General features: G+C 37.9%; 1 protein-coding gene across 5 annotated transcripts in view; it reads left to right on the forward strand.

Annotated features, from left to right (window-relative positions):
• GLI3 (GLI family zinc finger 3) overlaps window positions 1-19376 on the forward strand; it is a 278995-nt gene that overhangs the window by 167557 nt on the left and 92062 nt on the right. The window contains exon 1 of one of the 5 annotated variants that reach the window (XM_077997989.1): window positions 161-1536. The exons of the other annotated variants lie outside the window; for them this stretch is intronic. Within the exon in view, the coding sequence (XP_077854115.1) occupies window positions 1490-1536 (47 nt within the window). The 5' untranslated portion in view covers window positions 161-1489. Of the gene's footprint in view, window positions 1-160; window positions 1537-19376 lie in introns of those variants that run through there. 5 annotated transcript variants of the gene reach the window in all.

Consider the following 19376-nt stretch of genomic DNA (forward strand, 5'->3'; position numbering starts at 1 on the left):
CAGTCTGTGTTAAAGAACCCAGTTTGTTAAATGGAATGCCTTCAGCTTGCCCTGCTTATTCTTACAGTGTTACCCACAGTTTATGGTTAGGCAGTGTAGAAGGAGTACAGAAACTTGAATGAATTCAAATACAGCACTAGAAATAATTTATACTTTATTGGCATTTTGTTTCTTAACTTAAAATCATGAATTTAGACTCAGAACTTCTAAGTAGGACCTGGAATATAAGTAGTAGTCTTCTCTGAGTTGTCACGTAAAGGTTGTTATAAAATGTACAATTCCTGCATTGCGTTTGTTTAATTCAAGTAATTTGAAAATTAAGAAACACTGGATATGAGGAATCTTTCCGTTTCGGAAGCAAAGTTATTCTCCACTGAATTCACCAGGTCTTAGGCCCCATAAACAACTGGAATGTTGCTCTCTCTCTCCCTCTCTCTGAAATCCTTTGAGAGACTTATTAAGCTAGATTGCAAGAAGTATAATGTTTTAGAAAAAACATCAGAGTGAGTCTACTTTATTACTGAGATTATTTTGTGCACTAATGAAAAAACCTGAATCTCTACACACATAGTCGTATTTTATGTATATATTTTTACTTCTTGGTCTCCTCTGTATTTCCTGCCTTGCATTGTTGACATCAGGGCTTTTCCTTCCCTAACTGAGGAGACACTATTCTATTTTATGGGAACAAATGATGCCTGCTAGGCTAAAAATAAGTACTAATTTTTAAAATTTCGCTTGGGAATGTAGGCAATTGGTATATTACAGCCTCCTACCCCAGAATACAATTGCATTGTCCAGTGACTACTTTCTGCAGTAATAATTAAAGTACTTTCTCTCTTGCATTTTGAGGGTGCGTTTTTTGTTTTTTAGTGTTAGAACTCAATTAAGCATGCTTCCTTTTTAAAAGTAGGCATGGTGTATTTGTAGAAATCCAAATTATAAAGTAGCTTTAAATTCCAATTTGATTTCATTCATTTTGGATTTTTCTTGGGAAAAAGAAATTTAGCCCTTACGTACAACCTTTCTGAGCCAAGGTTTTCTAATTTATGGACCAGTATGAATTGAATTTCGAACTGTCTTTATGTTTCATACTGAGATCTGCAATTCATTTTCCAAAGCTGGGTCCTTGGTTACTAATCCATTGCAATAATTAAGCCCCACCGATCTTCTTGCCAGTCGAGCTGTGAGCTGCTCTTGCTTTGTGCCGTGGAGTACTGCACCCCAAGCCAGCTCACATAGAGGCTGTTGCATTTCACCATCCACTTTACTAATCCACTTTCAAAAACCAGCTTTTCTGTCTTAGGGAAAATGAGCACTCACGTTCTGTTCCGTACGTCAGCCTTTTTTTTTTTTTCTTTGTTGAGTCAATGTGGCTCTTTCCAAGGCTGCCTGACACTCTCTGGAATCGTTCCACCTAAGAAAGGAGAGCTGTTCTTCCCACTAAAAGTGGCCCACCTCCCTTCACCTTGGGGAAAGGACTCTGTACATGAAGATCATTAATATCAGCTGTGAAATAGAGTGCACTGGAAATAGGTAAGGCCTCGCCCCCGTAATTATGGCTGCCTGTTAGGGATGAGAGCAGGGAGATGAGAGGCAAGTTTGGCATATGAATAAATACATTTCTTTCCAGAGAGAAAAAGCTCTAAGAAAAGATATCATTATGGTAAAAGCTTAGAGAAGGAAATAGTAAGTAGATGACCAGGGCTACTACTGAGTTCCCCTCCCCCAAATTTAGCACATTGCTTGTCCTGGTATTATCTTTACTGAGAGCTCACATACTTATCCCAAAGGAGCCTCTTCAGTCTAGCTACTTACTTAAAACACGATATTGGGCCTGTGCAGGTAATAGTGATTTCATTTGTTGCATTCTCAGGGAAGTTTCCAGTAAAATATGGAGATTTAGCAAAATCTTATAATTATATTTGGGAGCATAACTAGTTTGGAATACTTTAATAGTGTAACTTAAAATTAACAAAGGAAAGTTCTTTTTCCCCCCAGTGTTTGTGCTTTACCATAACCATTATTCAGACTGGTAAAGTGTAATGACATATCAAATTGCAAACTCTAGCAAATCCTGTAGCAAACCCTAACACACTTCCCACCCTCCCCCCCAAAAGAAAAAGAAAACGTGAACTAAATTATAATTACATCTCTCAGGGTGAAGACTATCTGTGTGTTTCTTTGCGTTTGCTAGGCTGAGCCCATGCTCTACATATGGTAGCTCCTAAATAAATATTATTTTTAATGATGATAAAAATAATAGGTCACTGCTATTACCATCATTTTTCTTTTGTTTTTGTTTGAGTGTGTCACCTAATGCCAATAAGCTAGGATTCAAAAAACGAAAGCTTAGTGACTACTTTTAATAGAAGAGATTCTATTAATAGTAGCTATTGCCACGTCAGATGCTCTCCACTGTCAAACGAATTTCCTGATATTAAAGCAGTTACTGGTCCCCTTATATGACTGAGTACTATTTAATGTGTTGATGCTTTCCTGACCCTACACATGGAAATAAAATGAATGAAATTAGCCATCTTAAATTAACAATTTAAGAAGACCATAGCAATATCAAAGATAAGGGCAAAAAAGAGATGAATAGACAATTCAGTTGAAAAAATATATAATCATGACCATAGCTGACATTTTTGAGTATTTACTATAGGCTAAGCACAATATTAAAGACATTATGTAGTCATCTCCTATAATATTTATAACGACTCTGTGCTGGAGTTATTAGTCTCATTTTAAAGATATGGACACCTTGACACAGAGAAGTTACCCAGCTTACAAGTAGGTAGTGCCATTGTGTTAACCCATTCGTCAGACTCCACACCCCTTGCTCCGGACTTCCATGCCTTGCCAGAGAAAATGAAGACCACAGACTTGGCTGCTGTAGTTCTACTTCCTGGATGAGCACAACTATTTCTAACAGCACCTAATAGGAAGTTTTCAGTGTTACTGGCTGTCATCGTCTTCTGCAGATTCCGAAGGTAGAAATACAGCAGTGTGGGAAGAGCCATAAAAAGCCACGTTCAGGCCCTTTGACCTAATATGCCTGTCAAGTAACCCAAAAATGAGATGCTTATCAGTCTTTGGTACTGTAGAATGTATGACACTAAACAACAGAATGGTTTACATATTCAGCCACAGGAGTGGTTTGGTAAATTGTGATTCATCAGCTGGGTAGAGTATTGACCAATACTTAATCACATTGGAGAAGACTCTTTTAGAACATGGGTAGATAATAATTAGTGATTATAGTGGTAAACCCAATAGAGGGGAAGCCATGTTAGATCACAATGTGTATCTGCCTGGAGCCTTCTTCCTTCAGATACCTATGACTTGCCTACTCCCTTCATACATTTCCCTGCTCAGTTTCTGCTTCTCAGAGAGGTCTTCTAGAAACAACCATTTAAAAGAGGGATTGGCAAACTATGGCCTCTGAGCCAAATACGGTTCATGGCCTGTTTTTGTCAATAAAGTTTTATTGGAACACAGTGACATTCCTTATTTAGTATTATCTGTGGCAGCTTTAGCAATACAAGGGCAGAGTTGAGTAACTGTGACAGAGAATATGACCTGGAATGCCTGAAAGATAGTTTGCCAACCCTTGGTCTAAAATAACACCCCCCTCCATCCTCACTCTGTACTTCTTTCTCTTATTTATTTTTCTCTTTTTTATGAGCAATGTCATATGTCATGTTTTCTACTTTTATGCTTTTCTACTGCTGTTCTTCACATTTTTCACTGCATATCATGTCAAATCAAAAAATAAATGTCTTATTATTTGGTTATCATTTCTCGTGATTAACTGAAAAAGTTTAAGGCCTGCCTAATTTTCAAAACTGTCTTAGGACGCCTACATACGTAGTTTCCTCATAGTTAGGAAAAGATGGTTGAGTTTCAATTCCTAAACTTTTAAAATTCTGATGAGCGGGCACATAAATCCAGATCCACCGATACACACTTTTACTTTGCGTTAAGAAACAACTACAAAACAGATAAATTGTACTCAAAGGGCATATACTCCTTTCTGTTTTGCAGTATTTCTAATGACTGAAATATTGAATTCGGTCCTCAGTTGCAGAGAAAGCAGGCCCTAATTATAGTGTATATTCAGAGAGTCTGAGCCTCAGCTTCTTGGATAAAATTCCTGTGTTCTTTGTGCTGCGCTCAGCAGCACGGTCCAGGAGCAGATATTGACTGAGGCATTCACGTTCACTGAACCGGAAGCCGCCGACTCTATAGAGGCTGCTGTCAAACCTGTTGCGGGGGCCTGGGAGGTACTGAGCTGTAACAGACTTTTTTCTTTGAGTACAATGCTTCCACTCATGTTAAGCCTGGCTTCAAAGAAAACAGAAATTTACTGTCGTCATTTTATTTTTTTTTTAAATATGTGTTTGAGAAAATTGAACTTTAACAGAATTTGTCCCGATGGAAAGACACTTTGAGGTTAGTTTTATATGATGAATACTGCCCAAACTGAAGCTGCCTGCAGCCTTTCCTATGTGGGCCGTCTCTCCCTCACTTAGGTAACAGAGCCCCACTTTTTTCACCTAAACAAAGACATGCCATTTCCTATAGCCACACTGCAAGCTGAGTTCATTTCAGACCTTTCCTCGGGGGAACAAAGGCCAGTGACACAGGGCTGCCTGTCACTCATTGTTATTGTGGCATCCCCATCCCTGCCCTAGGGAAAATCATACATCAGAAAATAAATGTTAGCAGATATGTTTCCAGGAACCTGCTTGCTAACTTTCTGAATATGAAGTAACAGATTAGCGAGATTTTTGCATCTTCAGTGGTCCAAGCAAACTAAGCACACTAAAAGGAAATAGGAGGAGAAAGGTGGATTTTGAAACTCATCCTCGGAGTTCTGAGAAAAAGTAGGGATGTTTTTGCAGATAGCTATACTGAAACAAATTTGAAAAATACAATCTTGGCCACTTTCAGTTTTGATGTGGACTTTGTAAAAGCAGACCAGAGCAGAAATGGGCATGATTTTGTTACACTTCAGTAAAAATTAACACGTTACATGACTTACTGGCCTGTGTTTACCTCCAGTGCTGACCTAGCTAATTTGATGACGATGCCTCAATTTTTACAACTCTGTATTGAAAAACATCAAGTGCGATGCTAGAAATATACTCTGCCTCTTTTATGTGTGTCTACGCGCGTGTGCAGGAAGAAAATAATGCAGGGAGAATAGTCAGAGTGGCAGGAACTGCCTTAGAGCATGTGAGTGCATTTCCAATAAAGATAAAAGTGAGAGTCTGTGACCCAAAGCCATAGGTTTTCTAAAATCCCATCACCTAATATTTTGGCATATGCAGCATCTCACACGTTTATAAGTGACAGATATTCAAAACTTTCTTACGCAATACAGGGAGGTTACAGATTCACTAAAAGCAAGTTCTCAGTTGGGACTCTTAGAGGGAATAGAAGCCCAGCCCCAGACTGAAAATCTGAACTAATATCAAAATGAATTGTGTGAATTGTGTGTACAGTTGCCCTTGAAGGCATTCTCTTTTTTTAAGGCTTTTCTTTTTTTTTTTTTTTTTTAAGGTTCTCCCATACAGGGTCCCTCATTGCCTGGAAGCACCTGTAAATTGTTCCTAAGGAGCTCTGTGCATACCATGGCCAAGTCTAGTATGGCCTAGGTAGCCAGCGCCCAGCCTAAGGGACTTAGGTTAACTGGGCACAGTAAATGATTCCCTCAGGCCTGACAAGGTTAATATGTCTTTCATAACCTAGGAACAAGTTACATGTGAAACAGGAAAACTGCCAATATTCTTCTGAATACATTCAAATAGTATCCAAATACTGCCAAGTTCACCATAAGTGAATAGTATCTCTATCATCTGATGGGGTGGAAGGAGAGGGAAACTCTAGGAGTTAAATGAATTGCCTCATTTACAAAACAAATCACCAAACCATGTTGCTAGAATATGCTTTACGTTTTTAAGACAGCATGAAAATAAACATTCCCAGTTTACTAAAATGCTTCTTGCCTCTGTTCAAAGTAATCTCTGGTTCCCCCACAGAGTAAAATCTCCGTATTCCCAGCACCCATTGTCATCAACATACACTGCGCACACCAGGGAAAGTTTTCGGGAACAAAGTTAGAATTCTAAGTCAGTAACATGAGCAATCAGACCCCTAAAGGCGACTCTGATTTTTCATATGCTATTTGCCAGGGATATAACAGATAAATAGTAGAATTACGTTGGATTATGTTAATACTTTTATTACCTGCCATGTTGTACTGATTTATTTAAAGTAAGTATTTTATGTTTTTTAAATATATCTTCACTATGTTACTATATACGCGTATGTGCCCATACAGTGCTCACTTCTGTCTGTGTTCCTTGTAGTACTCTAAGCCTGTCCTTGGGATTAGTCAGCCAAAGACAGCATGGTCTTCCATCTTAAAGGAAGTAGTCAAGAGGGGGAAAAGAAGGTCAGCCTCAAGTATTTTAATCTTGTTTTAATGATCAAAGTCATTTCAGAGCTGCAGTGATACATGTAGTCATTGGATTGAGGGAAGAATAGTCCAAGTCAAAAGTCCACTGGAAACAGAAGAGTGAGGCTGGAGCTGTGAGCAGAGGTGCAGCCTTCTTCAGAAAGCCATGCTAGACTCCATTCTCGCAATTGAATAGCTGCACGGTTGTGGATGTTGTATACTATATGTGACAGAGAATTTTCCAAGTTTAAATCCTTGAGCACTTCTGGAGTCTCTCTTCATCCTCTGGAATGTGGGGAGCAGGCTGTGGGGATCTGACCCAGGAGGTGGGTACACTTCCAAAGGCCTTTTCGTGATCTGAAGTGCGATCCAGAGATGCACTGCACCATATTTAATTTGTGTTAACCTCCCCACCTTTCCCCATCTTTTAACTGAGACAAACAGGACTTTTTAGTTACTTAGGTTATTATTGGTGGTGGTTTCTGTGTTTGTTGGAGGAGGGAGTTGAGTTGGAAGTTGGGAGTTGTGGAAGTTGAATTGGAAGGAGTGAAAATTAGAGTCCACCCCCTTCCCCCGAGTGTATTGGAGAGAAACATCCTTCCTTGGTCTGTTTGCTTTGCAAGGGTGTCCTTTGATGAGGTCTTTGTCCTAGGCACCCACTGAAGTCTCAGTGTACTCAAGCTTTAGAAAAGCCTATTGGCCCTTCTTTGTTTTCTTTGTTGAACTGTTTATTTTGCTTTCTTCCCATGAGGTTCCCTGGCCTTGCTCTGACAACGCTTTTCTGCATGAATTACATTCCTCCGAGCCACAAGTCTCCTAATTCTTCCAGTCCATTTGATTCCGGCCTGTGTGATTAGTCCATGGCTTCGATCCGCTGTGGGTCTCTGCCAAACAGAGTGCTTGCTAAGTGCCCCTAACGTGGAGACCTAAAGACATTTTTTAACCTCATTAGTGAGGAGAGTAGTGCTTCATTCTAGTTTAATAACATGGCTACTCTTGAATCATTACTAGCCTTAAAATCGGTGAAGGAGGCTACTAAGTCATTTGGTTTTCTTTCAGTGTGAATAAGGCTATTGAAGGAGGGTAGTTCAGGTGTTACACTCAAGCCCAAGTTAGTAACATAAATTATCCCGTGTAGGGTGAGAGGGGAGCCCACCAGCTCCATTTGAGTTAAATTTACATATCTAAAAAATTTCATGATAATTTGCATAAAATGGATTGCCACATGTATAGAAATAATGAAAAACAAAAACAAAATTATTCGAGTATCTTATTATAACCATTACATTTTCTTATACATATGTTATTTTTTGAAGCATGGTTTATGACTGGGACAGAAATGAACAGCTGGTAAACTTATGAACTATGTTTTCTAACTCTGTTAACAAAGAGTAAATATTTTATTCTTTAGTGCATTATGCCCTCAATGTAGATATTGGTAAAACATTGTGATATAGCTTGACAAAATTCAGCTGTCTTAAAAGCAAAATTCTTATAAAGGGTACGTTCAGTTTTTACTTGCTTTTTTGTACATGAGAATTTCTACTCTTAACAAGCAGGTGGGGTGCATTGTAGCTAACCAGGGGTCTGCATTTATTGATAGTGTACCTGGGAGTAGTTTTAATAATGATTTTAAAATATTAAATAATAATATTTAATTAATACTAAAATAATAATTTCAATAATAAATTATAAGTTTTATAAAATAAAAATAATAAAAAAGAGGACAAAAAAGTTTGTCAGGAATGATTGAACACACAGTGATGAAAATGATACAGTATAAATACTTATTTTTAACACAGACACTCTTCCTTAAAGAACTGGGGAAGTACCAAGCAGTGTGGCCAGGGCCTGGTTTCATTGGTATTCTCTTCTTTTCTTGCTGGGCCTGGCTTGAATGAGGCTCTTGGCGTCTGACCTCTGTGAGCCCCCAATATGGCTGTGCATCACTGGGGCACAGACTTTGTTGTGAGGTTCTCTGCCAGTGTTCCATTTAGTAAATAAACACTTCAGTGTGCAGGATCAAGATGCTTCTTCATAGAGGGAGGATTTATCAGGAAGTTGGGAGTTAAACCTCTTTTGGCCAGAAGAGGCACTTCCTGCTTGGAGTGGGCTCTGCAAACAGAACCCCCAGTGAGATGAAATGCAGCTTCCATAATACTTCCTGTGTAACACAACTAAACATCCCTCATGAGTATGACTGGATTATGGCTTTGTTGAATAGTTCCTTTGAGCACATCCCTTCCCCACCCAATAATATGTTGGTTACATTCACCCATGACAATGCTATTTGGTTGGGTTTCAAAGTGTAATTCCAGAGAACTCAAACATAGTGCTGTTGGCACATGGCTTCTGATGGTCCTCTTCCTAAAACTAGTTAATCATCTGTTTTAATAATAAATGTGGACCTCAGTGAGGTTCCATTCTCAACTCTACCACACCTTAACCAGATTCTCGAGCACTTTACCTCACCTCTGCAGACCTTGTTTTCATGTACAAAATAAAGTAGTTGGATTAAATAATTTTTAAGATCCTTTCTAGTTCTTAACATCTCATGATTATGGAAAAATTTAAATTTGTTCGTTGTTTTTTCCTAGTGCATGGACACTTACAAGGGGAGTCCATGAAAATATTGTGGCCCTAACACATGCATGCCCACACGCCATTTTTCCCCCCTAAACCATAAAGTTTCTTGCCTGCTCTTTCCTTATGTGAAGCTCTGCTGAAAAAGTCTTGCCTGAATGCTGGTCATACCTCCCTCATTACTCTTTATACTCTCCAAGTGACACTTTGTATATACTGCAGCCACCAGTGTGACCTGTCATGGCACTACGATTTGAACGTCAATTTAAATAGGTTCCCTTTGGAAGTTAAGGTAGCTAGATAAACATACCATCCTTTTCTATTAAAAGCCTCAATAATGTTAAAAATATAAGTGTATTTAAGCAACATGCACATGTGTATCTGGTTTGGGGTAGTTTTTTTGTGTGTTTAAAAACATAGACTTTGAAGCATAGACTGGGTTTGAATTCAGCTCAGATGTTTACTGTCAGATTACTGAATCTGTCCAAGCCCGTTTCATCATTCAATGCCATTTTATATCAAGGATTCAGCAAAGGAGCATATATATATAGCACTTAACACGGTGTCTGTCACAGCATAGGTATTTGACAAATGGCAGGATTGCCTACTACATATCTATCACCATATTTAAATCATCTATTCTGAGTAGTGCATCCCTTTTTCCATTTTTTAACGTCTCTGAAGTTGGGATGTAGTTTACAATCTATAGTGTTTTACGAGTGCTTATTGGTGAAGTGGCAGTCATGAGGAAGTTCCAGGTATCTTTTAATAAAGTGATTTTGCTTGTATTTCCCTTTTTTTGTACATGTACTGGAATGATATATGTTTAAAAAATCTATGTCCGAATACTTCTAAAAGAGCTCTTTTAATAAGTAAAGTAAAAACCAAAAGTGATAGGGAACCATTATCTATTTTTAGTGGTATCTAAAACAATTTTGCAACTTTATATAGGTAATGTCTTAGAGTTGAGGATATATACTATGTCATATGTATTATGTGTGTGTGTGCGTATGTATTCGGTCAAAAAATTGATCCATTGTCAAGACTTTTTATGCTGAGAGCCCAGCCCCATTTTCCTGAATGTTACAATAATGGACCTAGTTGCAAGAATGCAAAGTTAAAAATGTGAAGAGAATGTTTTCAAAATGCTATTGCTGCCTAAACCTTGCAAAATGAAAAACGAGCACTTCTTCAGCTTGGAACAGTTTATAAAGGGGGAAAGCATGTGTTGTGTGATGGTTATGCTGGTGTATTTGTGCAGATGTATAGCACAGGCTCTGAGAGGGTAAGACTTCATGATTAATGGTGTTTATTCTTGACAGAAGCCTCCTTTATTTATCTGCAATACAGTTTAGTGATTTTATCAGGCACCTGAATGAAAAATATTCAGTCATACCAATATTGCAGTGTAAATTGAGTAGAGTCACTTTTTATTATATCTTTCTGCCTTATCATCTGCACAGTAATTTTCTAGCAGAGGTTTGATATGGAAAGGCTGGATTTAGCTGTACTTGACACAAAGCCTCTTCAATTTCCCCTAAAAGTTCAGGCTGCTCTTAGAAATGTGTGTGTGTGTGTGTGTGTGTGTGTGTCTGTGTGTGTGTATAATATATAAACCTTCTCTCTTATCCAAGCAATTTCAGGATTTGAAAGAATAAAGATAAAATGCACAAACCTGGATGGGAGAAATGTTGTTAATATAAAAACATCTAATACCTGTGAACTAACTGGTAAAACCTCCTTTAGTGTTGAAGCTTGTGGCTCAGTACTGAACCTTTTGCATGACTACATGGTCCCACTTTCTTCTAATCAATCACCATCCAAATCCAATTAGCATAAAACCAGGCCCTGTCGTTTCTCCTGGGAGTAGTATCAAAGTTGAAGACCACAATGGCCCAGAGAGGACATCAGTTGCTGCAATGATTGTGATGCTATTCTCGAGAAAGGAAAAAGAAAAGAGTTCTCATTTGTAGGATGCTCAAGTGATGGGTCACTAAATTTTAAGCAAAAGTGTATTCGAGCAACAGACTTTATAACATGGTCAAAGCTAAGCAATGGCAGACAGGGAAAAATGGTTTGAATCACAGAAATCATTGGATTTAAGGAACAAAGGGGACTTTAAACCTTGTGAGTAGAATGGAGATCATCTACTCCAAAGCTTCTCATTTGACAGATGAAAACAGTGAGGCTCAAAAAGCTGTTTTTGATAAGGCCTTGGTCTTGTACACAGGTTTTCCAAGGGTAATATGAACAAGTAATTCTCGTACATCATTTAGACATTTCCAATCAAATGAATCTCTCCTCCTTTATGATACTGGAAGACTTGCTTTCTCTCTGAAGAAGGAACTGCAGGAGCAGACTTTGTAGCTCCTTGTTAAGTGGCCAGATTCATTTTCAGTCCTCCATGATGCTGTTCTCTATGTCTTGGGTAAGGTTCCCGAAGGCCGTGATAACAAGACCCCTATCCACTTATGTAGAAGTTGATGCTGGTTTTCTGTTGAATAATATAGACAGATTGTTCCCCATCGCTACATATACTTTATAGTACACTACATATACTCCTTCTCCATATGTAAATTTTTTTGAAAAGTCAACACTCTCCAAGGGGATAAATTTCTGAAGTATTGAGAAGTGTGCTTAGGACATAAACTCTTAGTCACATGTAGTAGTCCTACAAGCTCTACTTCCAGTTACATCTAAAGAGCCTGCCACTTCAAAAGGGCTCACTTTTTTCACCTTTGTGTGACCAATGGCCCTAGCAAACCTTGAAGATTTTACTTTGGAGAAGAGTTATTGAATCATTAATGATAGTTCTTTATTGGACATCTCTATATAATTTAAAATAAAGATGAGTAAAAGAACGAGGGGAAGTAGGAGTGAGATGTCAAGGTTCAAGGGATAACTCAAAAAACAGTCTAGTTAGTAGTTAACAGTAATAATAATTATGATGAGGATGATGATGATACTAAAATAGAAAAAGTCCTTATACTAGCTAGAAGATGAGACTGCTGTCGATAAAAGATTTATTCTGATTCTTGAGGTAGCCTTGCTCTCTTCTTGGCTCAGAATTCTAGGTGCTTCCCATCTTTGGTATAAATAACCTCTGTAACACCTGCCACCAGACCCAAGATTAAGCAAGGATTAAATAGTTGGAACCCAACTTCATGTTTTCAATTAAATATATCCAGCTAGTAGCTGAAGTCCGCTGAGGGGAAAGTTCTTGCTTGAATAACAGATTCTGCCTTAGTACTGCTGAGACTTTTAAAGTAGCTATTTACCTTGAATTGTTGAAATTTCCATGTAAATGATGCAAGCATGAGCTGGTTTGTTTATAAATAAACAGATCGAATTGAGTCTCTTGTATGTATGTTAGGGTCATTTTTCCTTACACTTGATGTGTATTATGGCTCAGACTCGAAAGTTTCTGCTGAAGGAAATCATGATGGATAAGTTTCTGCATTGTTGGAAAATGTAACACCTATACAAACAAATGTCACTTATCCCAGGAGTTTTCCAGGCACAGTTAGTTCATCACAGAGAGACTCAGTTGTTTGAGGAGCCATTCTTTCTCCACTATTGTGTGTCAATATTTTTCTATTTTGCCTTGTATTTTCTTTTGGAAAGGATATTATTTTGCCTTTTTGAGTACTGTTTTTGAGATGGAATTGGTAATTCATCAAATTGCAGAAAATAGGATCAGTAGAATTAGTGGAAAATAGAGAGGAAAGTTACACAAATCAAACTTAAAAATTTTTGTTTTCTCTATCTCTAAAGACAAAAGTTTTTGGTTTGTTTTTGGTTTGTTTGTTTTGTTTTTGTTTTTTTTTCTCATGGCAGTGAAGTTGCTGAACTAAAACTACCGATTTATTATGGTCTTAAATTTACTTTGGAGAAAAAAAATCCCATCATCTTAACTAAGGTCAAATCAGATCGCTTAATCTATTTGTTAGGAGAAAAGATGAGATGGGTGTGCATAAGTAATGCTGAAGTGACATCATAGCTGAACTCACCTGGCCATAAACAACGCACTCCCTATCAGGTCCTTGAGGGAAATCAGTACTCAAGAAGGCAAGGGAAACCAGGTGACTTTGGCCTTAACCAACCCAGAGCTCTAGGAATGGCAGCAGCAGCAGGAATGAAGGTGTTGGTTTTAGGGGCCAACATTTACCTAGAATTTACTATGTGACAGTCACCAGTCTACATGCTTTCTGTATACTTTCCTGTTAAAAAGGAAATGATATAGTGCTGCTGCTTCTTTGTCTGGGCTTAAGTAGCTGGAGAGCAAAGTAGGCTTTTAAAGATCTAGTTCACCCAACAATCAAACCTAAGCCCGAGACCTTGCAACTGGTGTATGGAACGGCTGACTGAATGCACACTTCCAGGTACAGGGAGCAGGAGAGTGAGATGGAAAGAGAGACTCCTTTGATCCTCTGGGCCTGGCTGGATTGGCCTCTGCCATGGCCTGCTGCACTGGAGGAAAAAGGACTACCCAAGGGAAAAAGGGTGGCTGCTCAGAGGTAACCACTTGTTATCTCAGGGGAAGAGGAAAGGAAAGGGCAGCATCTGTGTGCTTTCTTAATGCAGACCACTTAGGAAACTGTCTAGAAAACAGAGCCCCAACAGATGTCACAGAATCCAACCAATGAGAGCAGCTCTCCATCCCCCGTTCAACATGGCACCTAGAGGGCAGGAAAAGAATTGCAACTGGACATCTTCTGACAGCGACAGCTGTTTCCTCATCAAGGTGGTATTTCTGTGGACATTGTAAAGATGAACATAGCATATTCGTTATTCTAATAATGAGTTATATTTATTTTTATTATATTAAATAATTTGTAATTTGTAATTAATTATAAATAGAATATTATATTCATTTATAGTTAGTACATTTTATATTTATATAATACATACATTATATATTAAAACATTTTATATAATAGTTACTGGTTTTATCCTTCTTACCAACTCTAGTAATCAGGAGAAGATAAGAAAATTTCTTTCTCATTTATTAGACATTGCAGAAACAAGGATACCTTTGTGTGAACTATTTGAACTCCATTTGGAGGACAAAAAAATTCCGCTAAAATAATAATTTAATATATAATGCGTATTCATGGAATTAAAATATTTAAAACATATGTTATTTAAAAACAAGTTGTCATCTGCCATTTGGTTCAGGTACACTCTTTTCTCTATTTTTTTCTCTTCTGTTCTTAATTCTAAAATGTGAGACATATACATTGAGCTCTCTTTAAACAAAGGTTAGTGGGATAGAACACAGTCACATGCTGTGAGATGTGGTCATATAGCTCTCAGGTACTTATTTGAACCAGCAGTATGTTCATTAAGATCTCTTTTTAATAACAGTGCATTGCACGTTATAGTGGCTGGAATGGACTTTCTTTTTAATTATTTGACCTTGAAATTTTTATTTATTAATGTAGAGTTATATTTACGGTACAGAGGAGAGACAAGTTTGGCACATTGTTCTTTGCAGTCTTTCCTGGAAGGAATGGAATCAATTTTAGCTATAAACAATTGCATTGCTCTTGTACAGTGAAACTCGTATAACATTGTTTTGGTTGTTGGAAGGACACGACTAACATGTATTTGTTTGGCCTCTCTCTTCACAAGAAGCTCCTTTGATTGGCTCAGCAGTAGCCCCTGCCCCCTCCAAAGTTAATACACAGATGTTCACTTTCCATAGCTTACCTTGAATTTAGACTAATGTGTCAACTAGATTATTTTTGTTTTATAGCAGTAAATATGTTATTACTTATGATACCTTTTAAAGCATCAATATTTGATAAGTTTTGAAAAATAAAAATGTATATGAATTTGATTTTCTGAATTTAATTGAAATGGTTGAAAACCGTGGGAAATCTTGATATATTTGGCATGTATCCTTTTAAAAAATTATTGATGAATAATACAGAGAAAGGTACACAAAATGTACACATGTAGCTCAGTAAATGATGGTGTATGATCATGGAGTGAAAACTGCTCACTTAACAGGTCTAGAAATAGAACATCCCCAACCTCAGAAGCCCCTCTTCCGTACTCTCCACCCACCTGAAGATCAACATTATCCTGACTCTCCTAACACTGAAGTTGACTTTTACCTGTTAGATAACTTTGTATAAATGGGATCGTACATTGTGTTCTTTTGTGCCAGGTTTCTTCTTTTTTTAGTTAATTTTTATTTTTTTCTGATGAACTTCCCATTTCATTTATTACGTATTTTTTATTTCAATAGCTTTTATTTTTAAAGCTTTTTTTGTTGCATATTTTTTATTTCAATAGCTTTTGGGGTACAAGTGGTTTTTGGTTACATGGATGAATTGTATAGTGGTGAAGTCTAAGATTTTAGTGCACTTGTGACACGAGGAGTGTACATTGTACCCAATATGTAGTTTTTAAAAATCCTTTCTTCCCCACCTGCTGCTCCCCACACCCTGCTGCCTTTGAGTCTCTAAAGTTCATTATACCATTCTGTATGCCTTTGCATACCCATAGCTCAGCTCCCAGTTTTAAGTGAGAATATATGGTATTTGGTTTTCCATTCCTGAGTTACTTCACCTAGAATAATGGCCTTTAGCACCATCCAAGTTGTTTCAAAAGAAATTATATCATTCTTTCTTATGAGTGCCGGGCTTCTTCTATCCATCATTATGTTTGTGAGATTTTTTATGTTGTAGTTTGTTCATTTTCATAGCCATTTACTATTACATTGTATGAATTATTTGTCCATTTTACTGTTGATAGATATGAGGTTGTTTCCAATTTTTAAGCAGATAAATAATGCTGCTATGACTCTTCGAGTACATATGGCATATATGCACACATGATTGTCTCATATATTCCAAGGAAAAGGATTGCTGGATTATATGGTAAGAATTCGTGCAAGTACCTGATGCCTGACTGTTTTTCAAAGAGGTAGTTCTAGCTTGTGCTCACATTGAGAGTTCCTGTTGGCCTAAATCCTCATCAACATTTGTCACTGTCAGACTTCTTAATTTTAGCCACTCTAGTGGATGTTGAATGATAACTCATTTTGGTTTTAATTTACACTGCACTATAAATGATGTTTGTGGAGAGTTACTTAAAAGATAATAGAAAAACCTTCTCATATTAAGAAATAAAGTGGAATTCAAAATACATGATTTTTGTTTTGAATATGTAAGAAGTGCATAATGCTTGAGAAAATGCTGGAAGTAATTATGTTAAAATGTTGACATTGGTTAGATTTGGATAGCTTGGACAAAGTGAATGGCTATTTATTTTTTTAAATAATCACTTGACTTTTTCATTCATGGAATATGAAGTCCTTTTATACTCAGACATGAATAGAAAAAAAAAAAAAGAAAGAGAAACTTTTTTCTTTGTATTTTTTTTATATGGAGTTTCACTTTTGTTGCACTAGCTGGAGTGCAATGGCGTGATCTCAGCTCACCGCAACCTCTGCCTCCCGCGTTCAAGTGATTCTCCGGCCTTAGCCTCGAGAGTAGCTGGGATTACAGGCATGCGACACCACGCCCAGCTAATTTTTGTGTGTGTGTTTTTAGTAGAGATGGGGTTTCTCCATGTTGGTCAGGCTGGTCTTAAACTCTCGACCTCAGGTGATCCGCCAGCCTCAGCCTCCCAAAGTGCTGGGATTACAGGTGTGAGCCACTGTGCCTGGCCAAGAAACTTATTTACAAAAATCTCATGAAGTAATGTTTCATCATTAAAACAAATACTTCTTTTCCCTTCTCTGTCTTTAAAACATTCAGCCTTTGCCCTTAAATTCTCCATGTAAGAAAATATTCATCACCTTAGCATTAATGTGTACATTAAGCAATATTCTAGCCCTCACCTTTATGGCCACTTTCATTCAAATCTTTTTGTGATGGTTCATTGTCCATATTTTTCATGACCCAGATGCTTTTGGGAGCCTTCTGTGAATTCTTTTTAGCTGTGCCACTCATTAGGTCACATCCACTCATACACACTTCTTTTGAGTGTAGCCTTTTGCCTTATTTGACTGTAGGCTCTTTCAGAGAAGGGACCAGGCAATCATGTATCATGTTCCTTGAAATCTCTCCCAAGTGCAGAAATCACAGTGGATTCTTAGGAAATGGATTTTCAATAAAGTGTTGTATTAGTCTGTTTTCACACTGCTAATAAAGACATGCTTGAGACTGGGCAATTTACAAAAGAAAGAAATTTAATGGACTTACAGTTCCACATGGCTGGGGAGGCCTCACAATCATGGGGGAAGATGAAAGGCACATCTCACATGGTGACAGACAAGAGAAGAGAGCCTGCGCAGGGAAACTCCCCTCTATAAAACCATCAGATCTCCTGAGACTCATTCAACATCAGGAGGACAGACCTGCCTCCATGATTCAACCACCTCCCACAGGTTCCCCCCAACAACACATGGAAATTCCAGATGAGATTTGGGTAGAGACACAGCCAAACGATATCAAATGTATATCCAATGAAGAGATCATTGAAATGTTCATCTGTGTGGTTATACATGTAGTTTTTAATAATTAAAATCCAAATGATAAATTTGTAAAAAGCATATGCCAATTAAAAATTCATGGAAAAGTATTTCATAGCTACAAAGATGATGAAAATAGGATTGGAAATGGAACCATTTTATCAGCTAGGGGCCTGGGGGCTAGTGGAGTGGATTTGTACAGAGGTGTGGGTAGGGTTAAGGAGACGAACAAGTAATAGTAAAGCCCCTAATACAGTCGAAGTTAGAACGAAGAAGTGATTCAGCGAGAGCTGGTGCAGCAAAGGAGGGCTCACCCAGCAGGAGCAGTGGCCTTGGGGCAGCAATGCCATACCACAGAGCCACGGCTAGTGGAGAGGGAGGAGGGAACTTGGTTTCCCCACTCCTGCCATGCTTCCCTTAAGTGGAAACTGGAGGGAAGGTGAGCCAACTGATTCAGACCTTAAAGACCAGACTCCCTACACAGGCCGCGGCCTTGGGGAGGAGGAAGAGCAAATGAAAGTAACCACCATAACCATCCGCACCTCTCAGGGTCACATGGTGTTTCTAGGGCAGAGGTGATCTGAAAGCTTACCTTGCATAGAGGAAAAAAAAGTATAGGATTGTGCAAATGTATGACAGTGTCTACTGTTTTACTCATGAACGTTTTAGATATTTGTTTTCTTTACAGTATGGAAAGGAAACATATATATATATACACACACACACACACAAAAAGGAAACATACACACACACACACACACATATTTGAGGCAAGGTCTCACTGTCTTGCCCAGGCTGGAGTGCAGTGGTGCAGTCATGGCCCACTGCAGCCTCGACCTCCCAGGCTCAAGTGATGCTCCTGCCTCAGCCTCCTGAGTAGCTGGGACTGGGACTATAGGTGGGTGCTGCCATACCAGTCTAATGTTTTTATTTTTGTTTTTTCTAGAGATGGGGGTCTCCCCATGTTGCTCAGATTGATCTTGAACTCCTAGGCTTGAGTGATCCTTCTGCTTCAGCCTCCCGAAGTGCTGGTATTACAGGCAGGAGCCACTGCACTGGGGCAAAAGCAAATTATTTGTTACAAATTTTGATTTATTAAAATGGTGTTTATTGAATAAGTAATTAATTGGTTAAAAATGCATTAAAAGGGATAACTACCCTCTGTTCTCTATTAGACCACTGCTTGAATATGAAGAACGATGTCTACTTATTATGTTTAAAAAAAAAAACAAAAAATAAGCTTATATAAAAAACCAGCATATTCCAGTCTTCCAGTAGTTGGAGTGGTCATGCAGAGATGCAGGAGATATGTGTACCTTTCCAGTATCTCAAGCAATGTGCGAGCAAATTGTAATAATCTGGCATATAAACCTTGTTTAATGCTCTCATAATGGATAATGCAAGTGATTAAATACTGCGATTTTAATCTTGGCATTTTAGTAACCCAATAAGATAGATGAAAAGGCAGTCATGAATTAGATTATATAATAATATTTCATTCTAACTCAGAAGTCCAGTTATTCTCTGCAACATGTTTTAAGTTTGTCATGGTATACTGTTAAAAATGCTCTGATAAGAATCTTCTACTCTTTTCATTGTAATCTATTTTCACGACCATATAAAAAAAATTCTGAAGTTATCTACACAAACAGAAATAACTTTATATTGTTTTATTGTCTTTGGGTAGAAGATCAAAGTAATTCCTACCTTCTTTCAGAAAGTATATTTCATGTACGATTGCCCAATTTCCACTGGGCAATATGGAAACAAAATGCCAGCGACTCATTAGGTTTCCACTGTCTTGGAGAACAAATGGGTAGAAAGAGCATAAGGGGT

The sequence above is a fragment of the Macaca mulatta genome, chromosome 3, assembly GCF_049350105.2.
Source record: "Macaca mulatta isolate MMU2019108-1 chromosome 3, T2T-MMU8v2.0, whole genome shotgun sequence".
In the NCBI taxonomy this organism is placed as follows: domain Eukaryota; kingdom Metazoa; phylum Chordata; class Mammalia; order Primates; family Cercopithecidae; genus Macaca; species Macaca mulatta.